This window comes from Cherax quadricarinatus, chromosome 87 (genome assembly GCF_038502225.1).
Source record: "Cherax quadricarinatus isolate ZL_2023a chromosome 87, ASM3850222v1, whole genome shotgun sequence".
Lineage (NCBI taxonomy): Eukaryota > Metazoa > Arthropoda > Malacostraca > Decapoda > Parastacidae > Cherax > Cherax quadricarinatus.
Window position 1 is genome coordinate 2,440,387 of NC_091378.1, and position 25,696 is coordinate 2,466,082.

At 44.5% G+C, this 25,696-nt stretch overlaps 1 protein-coding gene across 13 annotated transcripts in view; it reads left to right on the forward strand.

Moving 5' to 3' along the window:
* The window catches only part of RhoGAP19D (Rho GTPase activating protein at 19D), a 475,555-nt gene that overhangs the window by 290,103 nt on the left and 159,756 nt on the right, over positions 1-25,696 (forward strand). For 12 of the 13 annotated variants that reach the window (XM_053798572.2, XM_053798576.2, XM_053798574.2 and 9 more), the window contains 4 exons: positions 15,306-15,411; positions 18,190-18,349; positions 24,449-24,538; positions 25,132-25,233. In XM_053798572.2, the coding sequence (XP_053654547.2) occupies positions 15,306-15,411; positions 18,190-18,349; positions 24,449-24,538; positions 25,132-25,233 (458 nt within the window). The remainder of the gene's footprint in view (positions 1-15,305; positions 15,412-18,189; positions 18,350-24,448; positions 24,539-25,131; positions 25,234-25,696) is intronic. The other variant, XM_053798573.2, reaches the window with a different exon arrangement.

Genomic DNA, 25,696 nt, shown 5'->3' on the forward strand with positions numbered 1-25,696 from the left:
TCTGTGACTCTGGTGGTGTGTCCTGCCACTCTCTGTGACACTGGTGATGTGTCCTGCCACTCTCTGTGACACTGGTGGTGTGTCCTGCCACTCTCTGTGACTCTGGTGGTGTGTCCTGCCACTCTCTGTGACACTGGTGGTGTGTCCTGTCACTCTCTGTGACTCTGGTGGTGTGTCCTGCCACTCTCTGTGACACTGGTGATGTGTCCTGCCACTCTTTATGACACTGGTGGTGTGTCCTGTCACTCTCTGTGACACTGGTGGTGTGTCCTGTCACTCTCTGTGACACTGGTGGTGTGTCCTGTCACTCTCTGTGACACTGGTGGTGTGTCCTGCCACTCTCTGTGACACTGGTGGTGTGTCCTGCCACTCTCTGTGACACTGGTGGTGTGTCCTGTCACTCTCTGTGACACTGGTGATGTGTCCTGCCACTCTCTGTGACACTGGTGGTGTGTCCTACCACTCTCTGTGACACTGGTGGTGTATCCTGCCACTCTCTGTGACACTGGTGGTGTGTCCTGCCCTCTCTGTGACACTGGTGGTGTGTCCTGTCACTCTCTGTGACACTGGTGATGTGTCCTGCCACTTTCTGTGACACTGGTGGTGTGTCCTGCCACTCTCTGTGACACTGGTGGTGTGTCCTGCCACTCTCTGTGACACTGGTGGTGTGTCCTGCCACTCTCTGTGACACTGGTGGTGTGTCCTGCCACTCTCTGTGACACTGGTGGTGTATCCTGCCACTCTCTGTGACACTGGTGGTGTGTCCTGCCCTCTCTGTGACACTGGTGGTGTGTCCTGTCACTCTCTGTGACACTGGTGGTGTGTCCTGTCACTCTCTGTGACACTGGTGGTGTATCTTGTCACTCTCTGTGACACTGGTGATGTGTCCTGCCACTCTCTGTGACACTGGTGGTGTGTCCTGCCACTCTCTGTGACACTGGTGGTGTGTCCTGCCACTCTCTGTGACACTGGTGGTGTATCCTGCCACTCTCTGTGACACTGGTTGTGTGTCCTGCCCTCTCTGTGACACTGGTGGTGTGTCCTGTCACTCTCTGTGACACTGGTGGTGTGTCCTGTCACTCTCTGTGACACTGGTGGTGTATCCTGTCACTCTCTGTGACACTGGTGATGTGTCCTGCCACTCTCTGTGACACTGGTGGTGTGTCCTGTCACTCTCTGTGACACTGTTGGTGTGTCCTGCCCTCTCTGTGACACTGGTGGTGTGTCCTGTCACTCTCTGTGACACTGGTGATGTGTCCTGCCACTCTCTGTGACACTGGTGGTGTGTCCTGCCCTCTCTGTGACACTGGTGGTGTGTCCTGTCACTCTCTGTGACACTGGTGGTGTGTCCTGCCACTCTCTGTGACACTGGTGATGTGTCCTGCCACTCTGTGACACTGGTGGTGTGTCCTGTCACTCTGTGACACTGGTGGTGTGTCCTGCCACTCTCTGTGACACTGGTGGTGTGTCCTGTCACTCTCTGTGACACTGGTGGTGTGTCCTGTCACTCTCTGTGACACTTGGTGTGTCCTGCCACTCTCTGTGACACTGGCGGTGTGCCCTGCCACTCTCTGTGACACTGGCGGTGTGTCCTGCCACTCTCTGTGACACTGGCGGTGTGCCCTGCCACTCTCTGTGACACTGGCGGTGTGTCCTGCCACTCTCTGTGACACTGGCGGTGTGCCCTGCCACTCTCTGTGACACTGGTGGTGTGTCCTGTCACTCTCTGTGACACTGGTGGTGTGTCCTGCCACTCTCTGTGACACTGGTGATGTGTCCTGCCACTCTCTGTGACACTGGTGGTGTGTCCTGTCACTCTCTGTGACTCTGGTGGTGTGTCCTGCCACTCTCTGTGACACTGGCGGTGTGCCCTGCCACTCTCTGTGACACTGGCGGTGTGTCCTGTCACTCTCTGTGACTCTGGTGGTGTGTCCTGCCACTCTCTGTGACACTGGTGATGTGTCCTGCCACTCTCTGTGACACTGGTGGTGTGTCCTGCCACTCTCTGTGACTCTGGTGGTGTGTCCTGCCACTCTCTGTGACACTGGTGGTGTGTCCTGTCACTCTCTGTGACTCTGGTGGTGTGTCCTGCCACTCTCTGTGACACTGGTGATGTGTCCTGCCACTCTTTATGACACTGGTGGTGTGTCCTGTCACTCTCTGTGACACTGGTGGTGTGTCCTGTCACTCTCTGTGACACTGGTGGTGTGTCCTGTCACTCTCTGTGACACTGGTGATGTGTCCTGCCACTCTCTGTGACACTGGTGGTGTGTCCTGCCACTCTCTGTGACACTGGTGGTGTGTCCTGTCACTCTCTGTGACACTGGTGATGTGTCCTGCCACTCTCTGTGACACTGGTGGTGTGTCCTGCCACTCTCTGTGACACTGGTGGTGTATCCTGCCACTCTCTGTGACACTGGCGGTGTGTCCTGCCGTCTCTGTGACACTGGTGGTGTGTCCTGCCACTCTCTGTGACACTGGTGGTGTGTCCTGCCACTCTCTGTGACACTGGTGGTGTGTCCTGCCACTCTCTGTGACACTGGTGGTGTGTCCTGCCACTCTCTGTGACACTGGTGGTGTGTCCTGCCACTCTCTGTGACACTGGTGGTGTGTCCTGCCACTCTCTGTGACACTGGTGGTGTATCCTGCCACTCTCTGTGACACTGGTGGTGTGTCCTGCCCTCTCTGTGACACTGGTGGTGTGTCCTGTCACTCTCTGTGACACTGGTGGTGTGTCCTGTCACTCTCTGTGACACTGGTGGTGTATCTTGTCACTCTCTGTGACACTGGTGATGTGTCCTGCCACTCTCTGTGACACTGGTGGTGTGTCCTGCCACTCTCTGTGACACTGGTGGTGTGTCCTGCCACTCTCTGTGACACTGGTGGTGTATCCTGCCACTCTCTGTGACATTGGTGGTGTGTCCTGCCCTCTCTGTGACACTGGTGGTGTGTCCTGTCACTCTCTGTGACACTGGTGGTGTATCCTGTCACTCTCTGTGACACTGGTGATGTGTCCTGCCACTCTCTGTGACACTGGTGGTGTGTCCTGTCACTCTCTGTGACACTGGTGGTGTGTCCTGCCCTCTCTGTGACACTGGTGGTGTGTCCTGTCACTCTCTGTGACACTGGTGATGTGTCCTGCCACTCTCTGTGACACTGGTGGTGTGTCCTGCCCTCTCTGTGACACTGGTGGTGTGTCCTGTCACTCTCTGTGACACTGGTGGTGTGTCCTGCCACTCTCTGTGACACTGGTGATGTGTCCTGCCACTCTGTGACACTGGTGGTGTGTCCTGTCACTCTGTGACACTGGTGGTGTGTCCTGCCACTCTCTGTGACACTGGTGGTGTGTCCTGTCACTCTCTGTGACACTGGTGGTGTGTCCTGTCACTCTCTGTGACACTTGGTGTGTCCTGCCACTCTCTGTGACACTGGCGGTGTGCCCTGCCACTCTCTGTGACACTGGCGGTGTGTCCTGCCACTCTCTGTGACACTGGCGGTGTGCCCTGCCACTCTCTGTGACACTGGCGGTGTGTCCTGCCACTCTCTGTGACACTGGCGGTGTGCCCTGCCACTCTCTGTGACACTGGTGGTGTGTCCTGTCACTCTCTGTGACACTGGTGGTGTGTCCTGCCACTCTCTGTGACACTGGTGATGTGTCCTGCCACTCTCTGTGACACTGGTGGTGTGTCCTGTCACTCTCTGTGACACTGGTGGTGTGTCCTGCCACTCTCTGTGACACTGGTGGTGTGTCCTGTCACTCTCTGTGACACTGGTGGTGTGTCCTGCCACTCTCTGTGACACTGGTGGTGTGTCCTGTCACTCTCTGTGACACTGTTGGTGTGTCCTGCCACTCTCTGTGACACTGGCGGTGTGCCCTGCCACTCTCTGTGACACTGGCGGTGTGTCCTGCCACTCTCTGTGACACTGGTGGTGTGTCCTGCCACTCTCTGTGACACTGGTGGTGTGTCCTGCCACTCTTTATGACACTGGCGGTGTGTCCTGTCACTCTCTGTGACACTGGTGGTGTGTCCTGTCACTCTCTGTGACACTGGCGGTGTGTCCTGCCACTCTTTATGACACTGGTGGTGTGTCCTGCCACTCTCTGTGACACTGGCGGTGTGCCCTGCCACTCTCTGTGACACTGGCGGTGTGTCCTGCCACTCTCTGTGACACTGGTGGTGTGTCCTGCCACTTTCTGTGACACTGGTGGTGTGTCCTGTCACTCTCTGTGACACTGGTGATGTGTCCTGCCACTCTCTGTGACACTGGTGGTGTGTCCTGCCACTCTCTGTGACACTGGTGGTGTGTCCTGTCACTCTCTGTGACACTGGTGATGTGTCCTGCCACTCTCTGTGACACTGGTGGTGTGTCCTGCCACTTTCTGTGACACTGGTGGTGTGTCCTGTCACTCTCTGTGACACTGGTGATGTGTCCTGCCACTCTCTGTGACACTGGTGGTGTGTCCTGCCACTTTCTGTAACACTGGTGGTGTGTCCTGTCACTCTCTGTGACACTGGTGATGTGTCCTGCCACTTTCTGTGACACTGGTGGTGTGTCCTGTCACTCTCTGTGACACTGGTGATGTGTCCTGCCACTCTCTGTGACACTGGTGGTGTGTCCTGCCACTCTCTTTGACACTGGTGGTGTATCCTGCCACTCTCTGTGACACTGGTGGTGTGTTCTGCCGTCTCTGTGACACTGGTGGTGTGTCCTGCCCTCTCTGTGACACTGGTGGTGTGTCCTGCCGTCTCTGTGACACTGGTGGTGTGTCCTCCCGTCTCTGTGACACTGATGGTGTGTCCTGCCACTCTCTGTGACACTGGTGGTGTGTCCTGCCACTCTCTGTGACACTGGTGGTGTGTCCTGCCGTCTCTGTGACACTGGTGGTGTGTCCTACCGTCTCTGTGACACTTGTGGTGTGTCCTGCCGTCTCTGTGACACTGGTGGTGTGTCCTGCCTTCTCTGTGACACTGGTGGTGTGTCCTGCCTTCTCTGTGACACTGGTGGTGTGTCCTGCCGTCTCTGTGACACTGGTGGTGTGTCCTGCCTTCTCTGTGACACTGGTGGTGTGTCCTGCCGTCTCTGTGACACTGGTGGTGTGTCCTGCCGTCTCTGTGACACTGGTGGTGTGTCCTGCCGTCTCTGTGACACTGGTGGTGTGTCCTGCCGTCTCTGTGACACTGGTGGTGTGTCCTGCCGTCTCTGTGACACTGGTGGTGTGTCCTGCCGTCTCTGTGACACTGGTGGTGTGTCCTGCCACTCTGTATGTTGCATATGTGATATACTTGTGACCAATATTGAGGGCGCTTCTAGCCTTTCCCCTGCATACTGGCCTGAGACCCTGAATCAGAGATCCTGTTTGATTCACCTGAATTGTAGCGGCCAGGGTCTTGCCCATCTGGTGACCCGGCAACCATACATCTTGATACAAGGAATTCTTCAACACTACTTACACAAGTGAATTGTTCCACTGTGACTCCGCCTCCTGCTGCTTCGACTCGCCTGACTACATAATACAAGCCACTTCTTCGACCATATGCTGTAATTTCTTCACGATTGATGGACCAAACACATCGATTCCAGGCTGAGGGACTGATTACCTCAAACAAGTGTCTTATTCTTCAAGGATATGTATTGACACTGTAGTCTGCAGTAATTATACCTATAGTCCCTTCCTCTTCACTGACTTTATATATTTTCTCTCAGATCTTTCACTGGGGTTGGTTGTTATAGTATTGTGTATGTAGGGCACCGGGACCTCAAACTCTTTATGTTAAGTAAAGGGATATAAGTGCAACTGATGCGACATTTTACTGACAAACCTCCTAGAGAGCGAAACGTTGCCACAATAAAACGTCGCATTAGTTACACTTGAGTCGTTTTACTTATATTGTCGGTAATTTTACCATCCTTAATACACATCTTTATTGTATATACATTATTACCAGGTATCTCTCTCCTATGCAATCCAGAGAGAACAATCCAGCTGTGGCATCTTTCTTGCCCTGTAGAGGAACCCTCGACACGGAACAATGTTACAATCCTGAGAACACAAGTGATTTAAAAAGCAACAACATTACCTTTGCTTGTTTTGTTTTGAAAGTTCTCATTCATCCTGTCCATTTTCTTGTTACATTTTCTTTATCATATTTATTTTGTTTTCTAGACGACTGATCCTCTGACATTGAATACAGAGTGACGGATGGTACTTGTGGGGGTAAGAAAGATAGGTAGAGACGGAATAGGAAGGACAGTGGGTAAATTTACCTCTTGATTTAATTGACAAAGACAGTGAGAAGTTTTGTGTTTATTTTCCAAATGGGTAGTTTTGTCTGTCTTGTAGTGGTTGTAATATTTCAGTTTGTAGAGGACAAATTACTTAAAAGAGATGGTAGGTGTAAGGTTTGTCAGGAAACGGGACAAGTGTTTCCTGACGTGGGTCTTAGTCATATGATGACCCGGAGCTGGAGCTTTTAGTCATCTGACCGAGGCCTTCCGCTGACTTACCCCTCCACCCCTTTAAAAATTAGGGTTATGATTATAACCATTTGTAATCATTATTAAGTAAGAGAGAGTATCATTGATTGGTTTGGCATCTCTTGTTTTGAGGCTTCTTGCTATCAGAGCTGTTATTTTCCTTGCAATTATGATGGAATAAGATCTTGCCACTGCAGGAGCCACTTGATGTAACCTAAGTTCTAGGTACTTTTATTAAACTCATGATTCACTAGTTTTCAGTGGTATTTTAATTTTTTTTGTAGCTGTCCAGCGTTTTATGACGAGTTCTTCCCATTATATAATGAGAAATTTTATTGATCCTCGCAGTGTTCAGTGTCTGACACGAGGAAGTACTGCCGCTTGTGTCTGTGAGAAGAGGAACCTGACACACGTTTACCTTATATAAATAACAACATGGATTGCCAATTATCCTCACTATATATGGATTCCAGACACTGACTGCTAACTTGCTTATCCTTGTATGGTGCTGCTGGTCTCCCACACCCTCGTCGTTCTCTCTACCTTAACCGATTATTCCTCCTTTATTTGTGCCCGTAACAAAGTCAGGGTTCATGGGAGCGAAAGAGTCTTCTCTTGCAAGGGAAGCTAGTGTGTTGGGTATATTCTAAGGAACGTCCTTGTTACTCATAACGAAGTGAGTGAAGTGTACCTTTGATATACCTTTGATGAGTGTCGAGAGTCTTACCACTCTCGGAGCCCGGCCATGGACCAGGCTCATGTTGGTTACCCTCCCGCACTGTCTTCCACTCTCCCTTCATACAGCCACGTCAAGGTTGGAACTAACCAAGCGTGTTCAAGCCTTTCCTAACTCCACTGAAGGGTATATACACGAGGTCAGCATCTCTCGGTCTATATACACATGGAGATATGTATCTCGTATAGTATATATACTGAGAGTTTACATCCATCCCTGTTTTAGAGATGCAAGTATCTTGTCTTAGTATTGCAAAGGTGATATTCAACTTTACAGATCTTCGTGTAGATGATAAACTTTAAACCCAAGACACCAAACCCCACTTAATCTCCCTCCTCATCTCTGCCTCTCCCTTGTATGTTCCTGGTTCCTGGTGTATACTCGTTCTTCCTACAAAGGGTGTGTTTGAAATTTGTATAACATACCGAGTGTCCCACTGTAAAGCTTGGTTTATATCGGCTTGGAAGCTTACTGTGTTCTCGGTTTATATCGGCTTGGAAGCTTACTGTGTTCTCGGTTTATATCGGCTTGGAAGCTTACTGTGTTCTCGGTTTATATCGGCTTGGAAGCTTACTGTGTTTTCGGTTTATATCGGCTTGGAAGCTTACTGTGTTCTCGGTTTATATCGGCTTGGAAGCTTACTGTGTTTTCGGTTTATATCGGCTTGGAAGCTTACTGTGTTTTCAGTTTATATCGGCTTGGAAGCTTACTGTGTTCTTGGTTTATATCGGCTTGGAAGCTTACTGTGTTCTTGGTTTATATCGGCTTGGAAGCTTACTGTGTTCTTGGTTTATATCGGCTTGGAAGCTTACTGTGTTCTTGGTTTATATCGGCTTGGAAGCTTACTGTGTTCTCAGTTTATATCGAATTGGAAGCTTACTGTGTTCTTGGTTTATATCGGCTTGGAAGCTTACTGTGTTCTTGGTTTATATCGACTTGGAAGCTTACTGTGTTCTTGGTTTATATCGGCTTGGAAGCTTACTGTGTTCTCTGTTTATATCGACTTGGAAGCTTACTGTGTTCTTGGTTTATATCGGCTTGGAAGCTTACTGTGTTCTTGGTTTATATCGGCTTGGAAGCTTACTGTGTTCTTGGTTTATATCGGCTTGGAAGCTTACTGTGTTCTTGGTTTATATCGACTTGGAAGCTTACTGTGTTCTTGGTTTATATCTGTTTGGAAGCTTACTGTGTTCTTGGTTTATATCGGCTTGGAAGCTTACTGTGTTCTTGGTTTATATCTGTTTGGAAGCTTACTGTGTTCTTGGTTTATATCTGTTTGGAAGCTTACTGTGTTCTTGGTTTATATCGGCTTGGAAGCTTACTGTGTTCTTGGTTTATATCTGTTTGGAAGCTTACTGTGTTCTTGGTTTATATCTGTTTGGAAGCTTACTGTGTTCTTGGTTTATATCGGCTTGGAAGCTGTGTTCTTGGTTTATATTTGTTTGGAAGCTTACTGTGTTCTTGGTTTATATCGGCTTGGAAGCTTACTGTGTTCTTGGTTTATATCTGTTTGGAAGCTTACTGTGTTCTTGGTTTATATCTGTTTGGAAGCTTACTGTGTTCTTGGTTTATATCGGCTTGGAAGCTTACTGTGTTCTTGGTTTATATCTGTTTGGAAGCTTACTGTGTTCTTGGTTTATATCTGTTTGGAAGCTTACTGTGTTCTTGGTTTATATCGGCTTGGAAGCTTACTGTGTTCTTGGTTTATATCTGTTTGGAAGCTTACTGTGTTCTTGGTTTATATCGGCTTGGAAGCTTACTGTGTTCTTGGTTTATATCTGTTTGGAAGCTTACTGTGTTCTTGGTTTATATCTGTTTGGAAGCTTACTGTGTTCTTGGTTTATATCGGCTTGGAAGCTTACTGTGTTCTTGGTTTATATCTGTTTGGAAGCTTACTGTGTTCTTGGTTTATATCGGCTTGGAAGCTTACTGTGTTCTTGGTTTATATCTGTTTGGAAGCTTACTGTGTTCTTGGTTTATATCGGCTTGGAAGCTTACTGTGTTCTTGGTTTATATCTGTTTGGAAGCTTACTGTGTTCTTGGTTTATATCGGCTTGGAAGCTTACTGTGTTCTTGGTTTATATGTGTTTGGAAGCTTACTGTGTTCTTGGTTTATATCGGCTTGGAAGCTTACTGTGTTCTTGGTTTATATCTGTTTGGAAGCTTACTGTGTTCTTGGTTTATATCGACTTGGAAGCTTACTGTGTTCTTGGTTTATATCTGTTTGGAAGCTTACTGTGTTCTTGGTTTATATCGGCTTGGAAGCTTACTGTGTTCTTGGTTTATATCGGCTTGGAAGCTTACTGTGTTCTTGGTTTATATCGGCTTGGAAGCTTACTGTGTTCTTGGTTTATATCGGCTTGGAAGCTTACTGTGTTCTTGGTTTATATCTGTTTGGAAGCTTACTGTGTTCTTGGTTTATATCGGCTTGGAAGCTTACCGTGTTCTTGGTTTATATCTGTTTGGAAGCTTACTGTGTTCTTGGTTTATACTTCTCACATACTTATTCTGTTATCTGTGTTTTGATTCTTTGTTGACATCAGACGTGAGAATAAGGAGAGACACACTGATGGCTATATATTTTTTTTCTACTTTAGATAAGAATGATAAGATCTACAGTTGCTTATATATAAAGATTAATATATGTGTATTACTCACATTCAGTAGTACTGAAATAATGCGTCTGTTTTCCTTCTATCAGTATTTATAAAGTTTGGAGTTTATCACCGTTAAATAAGCATCACGTTATTTTCGTTTGGTCTTTTTAGGTTTTTGGGGATATGTTTGTATTTTTGTTTTTTTGTATCTTCTAAAGAGACTATGTCTTATTTTGGTATCGTCTGTAAAGGATGATATGAAGCTATGGTCAGTGTGTAAGTTATCAGTCCATGGTCACACTTGTCAACTGCCTTTGTCAAATTTATGTAGATCACATATACGTTTTGTTTACCTTCCAATTTCTCAGTGATTTTGCCAGTGGGATCTACTAAGTGTAAACCATGACGTTCCTGCTGTAAACCCATGTTGACTCATATTCACGCTTTCTTTATAATTAGTAAGTTAATATCTTAGCAGCCTTTCAAAGCCTTGCCATGTATGGTGTGGTGGCTCGGGGAATTATCTTGCCTACGGCCCGGTCTTATACCAGGCCTCCTAGGTTGGAAAGTCATTATCACAGCACTGAGAACTATTAAGAAGCACATAGGAAAGTAATGTGTATTTTGAATATAGAAAGAAGTTTGAGACATAATAAGAGATAGGAAATCCTGCTAATCTAATTTTCTGTCATTACTCTGTTACCTCATTTGTAAAGTGTGTAAGGTTGGTGTAGTTTGGAGTGAAGGTGAGATAAACTCGCTGTTAGGGGTAATCAGTTTTGTCTCGACTCAAGACGCGCGGGAGTCCGTGACGTCATAGCTAACAAGCGAGGCCGAGTATAATTGTTATTTAAATTACTGGCTACTCTAGATACTACACAAGTATCTCTGCTGACAGATGGAGCTGGCTCAACATTTTACAGCATTGTTATTTCACCTAAATTTGTTTTCTTTTATCCAGGGTACAGTACTGAGTATTGTCTCTAGTGGTATTTTGCATATCCTAATATATACAAGGAATCATTCCTAGGTGCAGAGTCGATGTTGATATTGCCAGGACTAACTGCTGAATTTATAGACATATTGTCAGACTAACCTGGTGAGATTATTGATATTCATATACACACACACACACCCACACACACACACACACACACACACACACACATATATATATATATATATATATATATATATATATATATATATATATATATATATATTACTAAATGTAGGTTGGTAGACAGCAACCGCCCAGGGAGGTACTACCATCCTGCCAAGTGAGTGTAAAACGAAAGCCTGTAATTGTTCTACATGATGGTAGGATTGCTGGTGTCCATTTTTCTGTCTCATAAACACGCAAGGTTTCAGGTACATCTTGCTACTTCTACTTACACTTAGGTCACACTACACATACATGTACAAACATATATATACACACCCCTCTGGGTTTTCTATTTTCTTACTAGTTCTTGTTCTTGTTTATTTCCTCTTATCTCCATGGGGAAGTGGAACAGAATTCTTCCTCCTTAAGCCATGCGTGTTGTAAGAGGCGACAAAAATGCCGAGAGCAAGGGTCTAGTAACCTCTTCTCCTGTATATATTACTAAATGTAAAAGGAGAAGCTTTCGTTTTTCCTTTCGGGCCACCCCGCCTTGGTGGGATACGGCCGGTGTGTTGAAAGAAAGAATATATATATATATATATATTATATATATATATATATATATATATATGTATATATATATATATATATATATATATATATATATATATATATATATATATATATATATATATATATATGTTCTTTGTGGAGACAAAGAACTTTGTCCTTGGAGGCAAAGAGGGGAATGTATGAGAGTATAGTTTTACCAACGCTCTTATATGGGTGTGAAGCATGGGTGATGAATGTTGCAGCGAGGAGAAGGCTGGAGGCAGTGGAGATGTCATGTCTGAGAGCAATGTGTGGTGTGAATATAATGCAGAGAATTCGTAGTTTGGAAGTTAGGATGAGGTGCGGGATTACCAAAACTGTTGTCCAGAGGGCTGAGGAAGGGTTGTTGAGGTGGTTCGGACATGTAGAGAGAATGGAGCGAAACAGAATAACTTCAAGAGTGTATCAGTCTGTAGTAGAAGGAAGGCGGAGTAGGGGTCGGCCTAGGAAAGGTTGGAGGGAGGGGGTAAAGGAGGTTTTGTGTGCGAGGGGCTTGGACTTCCAGCAGGCATGTGTGAGCGTGTTTGATAGGAGTGAATGGAGACAAATGGTTTTTAATACTTGACGTGCTGTTGGAGTGTGAGCAAAGTAACATTTATGAAGGGGTTCAGGGAAACCGGCAGGCTGGACTTGAGTCCTGGAGATGGGAAGTACAGTGCCTGCACTCTGAAGGAGGGGTGTTAATGTTGCAGTTTAAAAACTGTAGTGTAAAGCACCCTTCTGGCAAGACAGTGATGGAGTGAATGATGGTGAAAGTTTTTCTTTTTCGGGCCACCCTGCCTTGGTGGGAATCGGCCAGTGTGATAAATAAATAAATATATATATATATATATATATATATATATATATATATATATATATATATATATATATATATATATATATATATATATATATAATGTCGTGCCGAATAGGCAGAATTTGCGGTCTTGGCTTAAATAGCAACGTTCATCTTGCCATATAGGACAAGTGAAAATTTGTGTATGCAATAATTTTGCCAAAATCATTTTGAACCTAACGATAAAAATATATTTCACTGTGTTTGTTTAGTATTAAATTACTGTAAACAAATCTAAAATATATTTAGTTGGGTTAGGCTAAAATAAATTGCTCTTGTTATAATAAGGTTAGGTAAGTTTTCTAAGATTCTTTTGTTGCAAATTTAAATTTTTTTACATTAACGTTAATGAAAAAAATATATCTTTAATCGTATAAGAGAAAATTTTCGAAAGGACTTAATTTTAAATGAGTTCTTGCAAATTTACCAGTTTTACATATTCGGCACGACATATATATATATATATATATATATATATATATATATATATATATATATATATATATATATATATATATATATATATATATATATATATATATATATATATGCAATAAGATCACAGTAAACAGGTGATTTTAAAATATGCAAAACAACCACTCTGAAAGAATAGAGAAATTCCAAGCGCTTTCGTGACTGCTCACATTGTCAAGGAACTATATAGTTCCTTGATAATGTGAGTAGTCACGAAAGCGCTTGGAATTTCACTACTCTTTCACAGTGGTTGTTTTGCATATTTTAAAATCACCTGTTTACTGTAGGGTAGGTGCCTGAGCCAGAGCTTGCAGCTCACAAGACTGTCATTCCCATTAGTCCCCTTGGGGCGGGGATGACAGATCAGAGAGGCCTAGCTTGTGACTAGGCCTGGGGACAGTTGGTAACAAAGATGAGGAGGTACTTGTGCCTCCTCCCATGGGAGACTTAGGTCTCAGACACTCCCTAGAGAGGGAGCCAAGGCCGGGCCACCACTTGGTAAAGGCCCGGGCCGGGAGAATACCGGCGAATGTTTAATAATAATAATAATAATAATAATAATAATAATAATAATAATAATAATAATAAATCTTGCCATATAGGACAAGCGAAAATTTGTGTATGCAATAATTTCGCAAAAATCATTCTGAACCTAACGAAAAAAATATATTTGTGTTTGTTTAGTATTAAATTACTGTAAACGTATTTAAAATATATTTAGTTGGGTTAGGCTAAAATAAATAGCGCTTGTTATAATAAGGTTAGGTAAGTTTTCTAAGATTCTTTTGGTGCAAAATTATATCTTTAAACGTATAAGAGAAAATTTTGGAAAGGACTTTAAATGAGTTCTTGCTAATTGACCAGTTTTACATATTCGGCACGACATTATATATATATATATATATATATATATATATATATATATATATATATATATAGAGAGAGAGAGAGATAGAGAGAGAGAGAGAGAGAGAGAGAGAGAGAGAGAGAGAGAGAGAGAGGAAAGAGGGGAGGTGAGGCAAGTTAGTAGTCGTAACCTTTGACCTACGTTGACCTATATGATGGACAAGTGACACCATGACCTGGTTCCACCCCCCCCACACACACACGGAAGCTGAGGCCAATTATCTAAATTGGTGCCACTTAGCACACAATAGAAGCATCCAGCGACTCCCTCACGCAACCATAACAACAGTTATTGCGAATACTGAAACTCTACCTTGTTATGAGGGCGCCAGATATTTACAGCAGTTGTATTTAACATTTGCTTGGATATAGTGACACAACATTAAATGTTGATTTGTATAGAGTAATACAGTAACAGGAAGTGACTTATCTACAGTGACGCAATAACATGTGTGAGATTATTATTATTATTATCAAAAAGAAGCGCTAAACCACAAGGGCTATACAACAATATATGAGAGAGAGAGAGAGAGGGGGGGAAGGGAGGGAGGGAGGGGGGCCACTACACCAACACTACCACTAACAGCAACAACAACTCACCAAGTAACACAACTAACCGGCAACACCCACACCCACCTTATCACAATAATATCACTATGTCATATAAAGTACATTGACTCTCTCTCTCTCTCTAAGAAAATTAAAGATATTCGACCCCAGTTTAAGGTATCTTATTTTTACTAATAATATCGCCTGACATAAATATGTTAGTGTATTGTCTGTATAAGCGAAGTATTGTATAATAAACACTTCGTTCTGATGTAATTGTCAGTATAAGTTGTAGCAAATACTTGTAGGAATGAAGATTTTTATTATTATTATTTTGTTATTATTATTATTATTATTATTATTATTATTATTATTATTATTATTATTACTAAGGGCGGAACAGTTTACAAACAAAATAGAACTGGTCACATAACGTGGCATCTTCCCACTTGTGACGAGGACACTAACCACGGTACGGGTGGGGATTGAACTCGCGGCAAGTGAGTCGTAAAACTCCAGGCCAGCGCCTAAGTTACTGGACCAGCTTTCTAATATTTTTTTTCTCCCAATTTGTTATTGTGTAATGATGAATTTCTTAAATTTGCTTGCAACATGTATGTGAATTGTCTGCAGATATAAATCCTGATGTATTTATGTGAGCTCTTTCAGGGTCTAGTTCCTAGGCCGGTGTAGCCATATGTTCGACTGGTGTGGGTCGCATCCTGGGGGACAAGATTAAGGACCCCAATGGAAATAAGTTAGAAAGTCCTCGATGACGCACTGACTTTCTTGGGTTATCCTGGGTGGCTAACCCTCCGGGGTTAAAAATCCGAACGAAATCTTATCTTATCTTACCATCCATGGAGTGGATGTGGGGTGCACAATAAACTAGCTACTACCATCCACAGGATGGATGTGAGGTACACAATAAATTATCCACTTCGGCGGTAAAATCTAAGAATATAATCTGTAGCGATGAAGGTGCTCAAAGATAATGCTTTTATGTTTCAGGTGACGAGGGTGAGAGGCTGGTACGACGAGTATCGTATCTGAAAGCAACTTCTGGGGATCGTATGTATTCCGACTCCGACCTCGACTCTGATAACGACGAGAGAAGGTAAGTGTGTGCTGTTAAGGGGCGCGTAAGTACCCCTGTCTTCTAATAACATGCTAATTTTTCCCACTATAATCTATACCTTGTCCATAATTACTGTCTCATTTCCTTTGTTTTCGTAAGGTGAAGTCTAAAATCATTCCTTAATTCATGGTATAACTTAACAAATCTTTGAGGACAGTTGTGTTGTAGAGGTCTGAGCACAGCTCTGACCTCTACAACACAATTGACAAAACAAATGCCATAGTAATTATGGACAAGGTAGATTATAGTGGGAAAATGAGCATGTTATTAGACGGTAGGGGAACTTACGTGTCTCTTAAGATTTTCAGACTGCTTGGTTGTCGTGTGTTAGCCTGGCTTATTATCCCTTCGTTATTAGCCAAATCAAGTCGCCTTCTGTGGCTTGGTTGATAGTGCACTCAGCTCACATAGTGGGTATTCGTGATTTGATTCCCGGCACGGATGGCAGTGTTGGTTATGTTTCCTTACACCTGCTGCCCCTGTTGTTCTAGCACTAAGTAGGTACCTGGGTGTTAGTCGTGGGTGGCATCCTGAGGGACAAGATTAAAGGACCGCAATGGAAATCAGACAGTCCTCGACGGGACTGGGATATCCTGGGTGACACCTTTCTGGGTTTAAAACCTCATCAAAATTCTGTCTTATGTCCTCTCCCTCCTTTTGCTCCTCGTTCTTTCCATCGTTTTGTTCTTCGCTCCTCCCTCCTCCTCTCTCCTCCAAATACGAGGACAGATCGAAAAAAAATTTGCATTCATTATCTTTTCTTGACAAAAAATACAACCTAGCCATTTTGAATATGTTCACTAGTCTTTTTCCACATAATCTCCCAGCTTATTGAGATATTTAACCCAACATGTTACCAGTTTGTTAATGTCTTGTCCGTATAGAATTCTGTCAGTCCATTACGTAGCCATCGACATCATCTGTGAGGACACACTGCTCTCCTAGCACCTTCTCAGCGGCCCAAGCACATGGTAGTCACAGGGGCAGAATCGAGGCTGTAGTACTTGTATTTTGTCAGGATAAATAGTTATCCTAGGTAATCTACACATATGCTGCTATGTATTACAATTTATGTAACTGTATTTTTGTGTACCTCTACCTGAATAAACTTACTTAATGTGTTCATATCAGTTACACAAGTCTACCATGACTCGTGAGTTAAGGTGTTTTCTGTAATGCACTCTTGATGGCAGACTAGCGTAAAACGTTGCATTTGCGCTCCTCATTCGAATGATTGATTAAGTAAGTAAGTAAGTAAGTAAGTTTATTCAGGTATACACAAACACAGTTACATAGAATTATCATACATAGCAGCATATGTGTAGAGAACCTAGGATAACCCAAAAAAGTCAGACAGAGTGACTTATTTCCATTGATAACATCTCTCATCCTTGTAGGTGAACAGGCAGCTTGGATAAGTGCATCAAGTTACGTTAGGTAGGTTCGTCAGGAAATAGGACAAGTGTTTTCCTGACGCGAGTCTTAGTCATATGATGACTCGTTGTAGGAACGTTTGGTTATGTGACCGATATCTTCCACTGGCTTACTAGTTCACCCCTTCAAAAATTATTATCCAGTTTCTATAGGATAACCTATAGGAAAGTCAGTATGATGTACCGTATATTCCGGACATTAGGCGCGTTTTTTTTTTTATCACAAAAACAAGTCTCTGAAAATTACCCTTTGCCTTATATGCTTAAGGTGAGAGACAACGGTAGGCTTTGAGTCGCTGGCAACTGGTGGTTTCAGTGCTGCGGTACCGGGAAACTATTTCCCCCATGAAACTCTTTTTCAGATTACCTTAGAGTAATTAGTAACTAATAAGCAAACCAACTTCAGCGGTTGTTAATAATTGTAAAGTAGCTGTCTGTAAACAATAGGTTGTGCAAAAGCCAGCCAGTATATATATATATATATATATATATATATATATATATATATATATATATATATATATATATATATTTGTGGGTGTGTGTGTGTGTGTGTGTGTGTGTGTGTGTGTGTGTGTGTGTGTGTGTGTGTGTGTGTGTGTGTGCAAAACAACCACTGTGAAAGAATAGAGAAATTCCAAGCGCTTTCGTGACTATTCACATTATCAAGGAACAATAAAAGTAATGCATCAAAGCAAGGCATATAAAGGGTCTAGACCACCCCTCACTATCACATCCCACAACAAAGCAACACCTGACGCGCGGCTCATAAGAAAGGGAACACTGCAGCAGGTCCGCTGGCCCAACTAGACAGGTCCATCACACAACCCACGAACAAACTATTCTACCCAAGAATTAAGAATTTTAAAATTTATTATTTTAATAATACATTGGACAAATAATAAATTTTAAAATTCTTAATTCTTGGGTAGAATAGTTTGTTCGTGGGTTGTGTGAAGGACCTGTCTAGTTGCGCCAGTGGACTGCTGCAGTGTTCCCTTTCTTAGGAGTCGCGTGCTAGGTGTTGCTTTGTTGTGGGATGTGATAGTGAGGTGTGGTCTAGACCCTATATATGCCTTCCTTTGATGCATTACTTTCATTGTTCCTTGATAATGTGAGTAGTCACGAAAGCGCTTAGAATTTCTCTATTCTTTCACAGTGGTTGTTTTGCATATTCTGAAATCACCTGTTTACTGTGATTTTATTGCATATATATATATATATATATATATATATATATATATATATATATATATATATATATATATATATATATATATTATATTCTATAATTGTTAATGTGTGGATTTTGTTATAATTTCAGTGGTGTGCGTCTAGAGGAAGGCGAGGTGTTGAGGGCAGGGGGTGTGTCCTCCCTCGTTGATTCCTCGTGTGTAGGTGAATTGCCCTCCCCTGCCTCTCTGCAGGCAGATGTGCTCAGGCAGGGCGCTCTCCACGTCAAACTCACCATGGTGGACGGCAAGGTAGGTCCAACCGCTGATTTACGTCTTCTGGTGTATATTTTTTGATACCCCATTCGCCTTGGTGGACTGTAAAGTAGATTACAGCGTTCCTGTACGTCTGTTGACGTATGCATTCTTGCGTCCAGCTCTCCGTGGTTTTTCTTACATCTAATTCGCCTTGTTGGACTTTAACGTAGGTAATAGCACTCCTGTACCTCTTCTGATGTATACTGAGGGCAGGTGATATTCAACCTCTTCACTGCTGCTGCAATCGCTGTTCTCAGCTTGTCCTATCCACATAAACTGGTAGATCCACCAGCAGTGGGAGGCCCAGTACGACCTACAGATATACAGCTTAGCAGACCATAAGAGTTTGACCCTTCTTTTTCCACAAGAACTGTTACTGTGAGAAGATTCTCAGTACATTGAGGCTAAGGCATACTACTCACCTCATACATGGCACCCTGCTTGTGGTGATCCTACCCCTCTCAGTCACACTTGTGGTGGTCTTACCCCTCTCAGTGACACTTGCGGTGATCCTGCCCCTCTCAGTGACACTTGTGGTGATCCTGCCCCTCTCAGTGACACTTGTGGTGATCCTACCCCTCTCAGTGACACTTGTGGCACTCCTGCCCCTCTCAGTGACACTTGTGGTGATCCTGCCCCTCTCAGTGACACTTGTGGTGATCCTGCCCCTCTCAGTGACACTTGTGGTGATCCTGCCCCTCTCAGTGACACTTGTGGCACTCCTGCCCCTCTCAGTGACACTTGTGGTGATCCTGCCCCTCTCAGTGACACTTGTGGCACTCCTGCCCCTCTCAGTGACACTTGTGGCACTCCTGCCCCTCTCAGTGATACTTGTGATCCTGCCCCTCTGTGACACTTGTGGCAGTCCTGCCCCTCTCAGTCACACTTGTGGCACTCCTGCCCCTCTCAGTGACACTTGTGGCACTCCTGCCCCTCTCAGTAACACTTGTGGCACTCCTACCCCTCTCAGTGACACTTGTGGCAATCCTACCCCTCTCAGTGACACTTGTGGCAATCCTACCCCTCTCAGTGACACTTGTGGCAATCCTACCCCTCTCAGTGACACTTGTGGCAATCCTACCCCTCTCAGTGACACTTGTGGCAATCCTACCCCTCTCAGTGACACTTGTGGCAATCCTGCCCCTCTCAGTGACACTTGTGGCACTCCTGCCCCTCTCAGTGACACTTGTGGCAATCCTACCCCTCTCAGTGACACTTGTGGCAATCCTACCCCTCTCAGTGACACTTGTGGCAATCCTACCCCTCTCAGTGACACTTGTGGCAATCCTACCCCTCTCAGTGACACTTGTGGCAATCCTACCCCTCTCAGTGACAATTGTGGCAATCCTACCCCTCTCAGTGACACTTGTGGCAATCCTACCCCTCTCAGTGACACTTGTGGCAATCCTACCCCTCTCAGTGACACTTGTGGCAACCCTGCCCCTCTCAGTGACACTTGTGGCACTCCTGCCCCTCTCAGTGACACTTGTGGCACTCCTGCCCCTCTCAGTGACACTTGTGGCACTCCTGCTCCTCTCAGTGACACTTGTGGCACTCCTGCCCCTCTCAGTGACACTTGTGGCACTCCTGCTCCTCTCAGTGACACTTGTGGCACTCCTGCCCCTCTCAGTGACACTTGTGGTGATCCTGCCCCTCTCAGTGACACTTGTGGCACTCCTGCCCCTCTCAGTGACACATGTGGCAATCCTGCCCCTCTCAGTGACACTTGTGGCAATCCTTCCCCTCTCAGTGACACTTGTGGCAATCCTACCCCTCTCAGTGACACTTGTGGCAATCCTGCCCCTCTGGCACTCCTGCCTCCTCTCAGTGACACTTGTGGACACATGTGGCAATCCTTCCCCTCTCAGTGACACTTGTGGCAATCCTACCCCTCTCAGTGACACTTGTGGCAATCCTACCCCTCTCAGTGACACTTGTGGCACTCCTGCCCCTCTCAGTGACACTTGTGGTGATCCTGCCCCTCTCAGTGACACTTGTGGCACTCCTGCCCCTCTCAGTGACACTTGTGGCAATCCTGCCCCTCTCAGTGACACTTGTGGCACTCCTGCCCCTCTCAGTGACACTTGTGGCAATCCTGCCCCTCTCAGTGACACTTGTGGCAATCCTGCCCCTCTCAGTGACACTTGTGGCAATCCTGCCCCTCTCAGTGACACTTGTGGCAATCCTGCCCCTCTCAGTGACACTTGTGGCACTCCTGCCCCTCTCAGTGACACTTGTGGCACTCCTGCCCCTCTCAGTGACACTTGTGGCACTCCTGCCCCTCTCAGTGACACTTGTGGCACTCCTGCCCCTCTCAGTGACACTTGTGGCAATCCTGCCCCTCTCAGTGACACTTGTGGCAATTCTACCCCTCTCAGTGACACTTGTGGCAATCCTGCCCCTCTCAGTGACACTTGTGGCACTCCTGCTCCTCTCAGTGACAGTGACACTTGTGGCACTCCTGCACTCCTCCCCTCTCAGTCCTGCCCCTCTCAGTGACACTTGTGGCAATCCTGCCCCTCTCAGTGACACTTGTGGCAATCCTGCCCCTCTCAGTGACACTTGTGGCAATCCTGCCCCTCTCAGTGACACTTGTGGCAATCCTGCCCCTCTCAGTGACACTTGTGGCAATCCTGCCCCTCTCAGTGACACTTGTGGCAATCCTGCCCCTCTCAGTGACACTTGTGGCAATCCTACCCCTCTCAGTGACACTTGTGGCAATCCTGCCCCTCTCAGTGACACTTGTGGCAATCCTGCCCCTCTCAGTGACACTTGTGGCAATCCTGCCCCTCTCAGTGACACTTGTGGCAATCCTGCCCCTCTCAGTGACACTTGTGGCAATCCTACCCCTCTCAGTCACAGTTGTGGCAATCCTACCCCTCTCAGTGACAGTTGTGGCAATCCTACCCTCTCAGTGACACTTGTGGCAATCCTACCCCTCTCAGTGACACTTGTGGCACTCCTGCCCCTCTCAGTGACACTTGTGGCAATCCTGCCCCTCTCAGTGACACTTGTGGCACTCCTACCCCTCTCAGTGACACTTGTGGCACTCCTGCTCCTCTCAGTGACACTTGTGGCACTCCTGCTCCTCTCAGTGACACTTGTGGCACTCCTGCTCCTCTCAGTGACACTTGTGGCACTCCTGCCACTCTTCTTTTCAGTATAAAATAGTTTCTTAAATCTTTAGAATATATTTATCTACTTTTGTATTATCATTTACAACTAGAATGGTAATTTTCAGCCTCTTTATAATATAATTCGTGAGCAAACACCAGGACATATTTATCAAGGTCCCAGGACCGAAACGTTTTGTAGTGTTTGCTTACTTGTCTTTCTAAACCATTTTGTAGGTCTCTATTACCAAGGTTTATACCATACTTGCTGGTTTATTTATCTATATATTGGGATCTCATATGTCATTTCTATGTATATAGTAGCTGGTTTATCAGGTTTATTACTGTATAAACAAGGACATACCTCGGCATAGAGAAGTAACCCAAGTTTGTTGGTTTGGAGGAGTGTATGACTTGCCTCATGTCAGCTGACCTCGTGTACATATGCAACAGTTAGTTTTTTTTATACACAATAGGCTTCTTCAGTCGAGTACAGAAGAGTCAGCAGAAGCAGTAGAGATGTGAGGGACTGACCACCTCAAAACTACGTCTTAAAGTACTTCTGCTAACTCTTCTGTACTCGACTGAAGGTGAAACGTTTCAGAGTAAAGATACCTAACTGTTACATATGTTTTATCAACCTATGGATATCGTATACCATTTTAATATTGACCTCGTGTAATGGGTAGGCTGCTTCACACATCAGTCTGGGTTGAGCTTTTACCTAGTGAAGGACGCACCTCCACACTCAACATTATCTTCGTTTTGTCCATATCATCTGACCTGCTTACATTCATTGCTGTTATGCTGGACTGCAGCTTGGTGGTGATGCATGCTGAGAATGAAGTCATCGTGTGTTTGCAATTGTGTTATTATGGTTTCGTGAGTCATGATAACGGCTTTGAAGGGACTGGAACCACGCCACAGCTATGCTGGTTTGAGATTCATCCGTGAAAACCTGCGTTGTGGTCAATGGGACCCATGCTAACCTTCCTGTGGTGTATAGAAATATACTTAGTTGGATGAATCTTTAGCCGATATTGTCCAGTGGATAGAGCACTGGCCCCGAGTTTTAAGGCTTACTTACCATGGGTTTGAGCCTCACACGTTAGTGATATGATTAATCTAGTCCCCTTCAAGGGAGGTTGGTTGATGCTGGTGAGGGGCTGTTGATCTGAGGAGTTGAATTTACACTCCAATTCCTTGAATTGAGTGTGAATGCCCCTCATTCCCCCAGATCCTTGCTAATACAGCAGGTCAGGTTCCAGGCTACTGCTGTAAAGCGAAACTCGCTGTAAAATGAATCATAGCCTTTTTTCACTTTCAAATGCATATAAAAGCCTGATAACGTGTTTATATTAAGCGAGTAGTATAGTTAGGCCTAAAAAATACATATACAGTACACACATTACTCCCTTTGAATATTTTCATCCTTAACTTACAGAGAATGATTATATTTATTGTAGGAAGTCTGCATAACTGAAGGATGGGTATAATTGAAAACCGCTGCATTAGTGAAACGCTCTAGAGTGGAGCACTGTTAAGATGGGCTTGATTGTACGTTGATTAATCTAGGGTGAGCGAAAGGGGTAGGGAACATCACATAAAAAAATAGAAGGTTCTGAAAGAAGTTTTATAGTGGTAATGACTGGAGTATATTGTATATCACATGGAGACAAATAGTTTTTAAGTTAAGGGTTGTTATAGTGTGAACAAGGTAACGTGTGTGAAGGAATTCAGGGAAACTGATTAGCCGGACTTGAACTCCGGAAGTGGTAATTGCAGTGCTTGCTGAGTGATTGATGCCTTGTGCACTTCTGGAAAGACCAGGCAAGCAACCAAATGAGCCTGGCCCAAGGCCGGGCTCTGGGAGCAGGAAAAACTCCGGGAACTCATCGAAGGTATCCTTGGGGGTCAACCTACCTTAGTGATAACGGTCCATGTATTAGTCACCTGAATCCAAGTATTTAGTGGGAAGATCTCACTGCTTTGAGAGAGAATGGCTGTGTTGAAAGTTTGGAGCTGATGCATCGTAGTTTGACTCTACAATTAACCTCTATTTAATTATTAGTGTGCAGATTTCAGTCTCTCGTGTAGTTGCAGTCACGTACATGGGATGGAGGGGGGAGGGAGGCGTGGACATTACTACAGATATTTTCACTTGTCATAGCATAAAAAATACTAATTAAAACATCAACAATTTCCAATTGTATTTGATGGCATTTTAAAAATTATTTTATTTTACCTATGAAGGTCTGAAAATGTAATTTTTGGAGAAACATAAACGTCATCCTCTATCTCAATTTTATTTGGTCGGTGGATTTCCCATTGCACTACCGTAGTTCTCCCCTTAAACAGTACCGTTAACAGGAAATACATTGACCATAACAGTTAGGTAGCTATAAGTGGTTCGTTAGTTGCTCTAGCTTGTGGTCTGGCAGGCTGTATATTCCCTACGAGTTTAGTGTTTCCCTCATGATAAATGTGGTCTGCAGAGAAGTAAACCTTTATCAAATTTGAAAGTTGATATCCTTCTGATACTACTACTATTACTATACTACTATGGCTACCATACTATTACTCTACTACTTTTACTATGAACCTTGTGGGATTATAATATACTATTATAATATACTATTATTGTACTATTATACTGCTAATATACCTCTACTTTCACTATAACATTTGTAAAAACCACAAAAACACAATACTGTGACTGTAACAATACATTACAATACTGTATTAATACTACCACTACCACCATTATCTCTACCATTACTCTACTTCTTTCCTCTATTTTTCCCGTCCCCATCCCCCTCTTCTATTTACACTGGCTCTCCACCTTCGTGTGTTAGTGTGACTTGTAAATGGTCTAAGTCGGACTGAAAGGTCGTCACAAGCTTCTCCTATTTGAGGGTTATTTGTGTATGACTTTTGTTCTTGTGCTGATGGTATTACGAAGCTTTTGTTGTGCTTTCAGAAAGCTGGTGACCGGTCGTGGAAGGCAGTGTGGGCCGTGGTCCAGGGACACGCTATTATCTTCTACAAGGACCGTCAACATGCCTTGCAGGTAAGCTCTCTTGCAGCGCTCCTCTTCCTTGGTCTTTGACTCCACTACTACTACTACTACTACTACTACTACTACTACTACTACTACTACTACTACTACTACTACTACTACTACCACCACCACCTCTGCTTCCTCTCTTGTCCCGTCCCTGTCTTCTGACCTATATACACTGCCTTCTCTCCTTTCTGTTAGTGTCTCTTTGTAAATAGTCCAGGTCGGACCGAAACGTCGTCGTAAGCTCCTCTCTCCTATGTGTGGGTTATTTGTGTATAAGCCTTCCTTTGATTAATTAGTTACTTGTGGAATACTTGGATATCTTTATATTGGGGAAACGTTTCGCCAACCAGTGGCTTCCTCAGTCCAAAACAGAGAAGAATGGATGAAGATTAGGAGTAGTTTGAGGTAGTCAGTCCCTCAGCCTGATCACATCGACTCCAGGCGGAGGGACGGATTACCTCAAACTCCTCCTGATGTTCAACCATTCTTCTCTGTACGAGACTGAGGAAGCCACTGACTGGCGAAACGTTTCCACGATAAAAATACCTAAGTGTTGCACAAGTGTCTAATTCATCATCCTGTCGGTTCTATGACAGGATGATGAATTAGACAAGCCTCACCTTCCCTGGGTAGACAGTGCTGCAGTAGAACTTAAGAATGGAGGAGCACTACAGGAGGTCTACTGGTTTCACAAACAGGTGAGCGACACTTAAGACTTATTCTAGTATTTGCACACGTTTCTTAAGCACTTGTTGGTATCTGTTAGCTGTTTAGAAAGACACGTGAGCAAACACTAGGACGTATTAGAAAGCGTTTCGGTCCTGAGACCTTGTTCACTTCTAACAAAATCCCAGGACCGAAAGTTTTCTAACAAATGTCCTAGTGTTTGTTCACGTGTTTTTCTAAACCAGCTTGTCGGTATCTATTACCAAGGTTTATACCATCTGTTAGAAGTTTATACCCAACAGACGTGCTGGCCCGTGCTAGGCAGGTTCTCAAACCCCATTTTTGAAGGTACCCAAGGTGCTACCTTCAGGGATCTCTCTCAGTTTCTTCCACTCAATGTTGCTTAGAAAAGACTTCCGTGTATCGTTTCATAATCTTTATTTGTGCAGCTTGAATCCATTAGAGATCTTTCTTGGTTAGATATCCTCTGTTTAC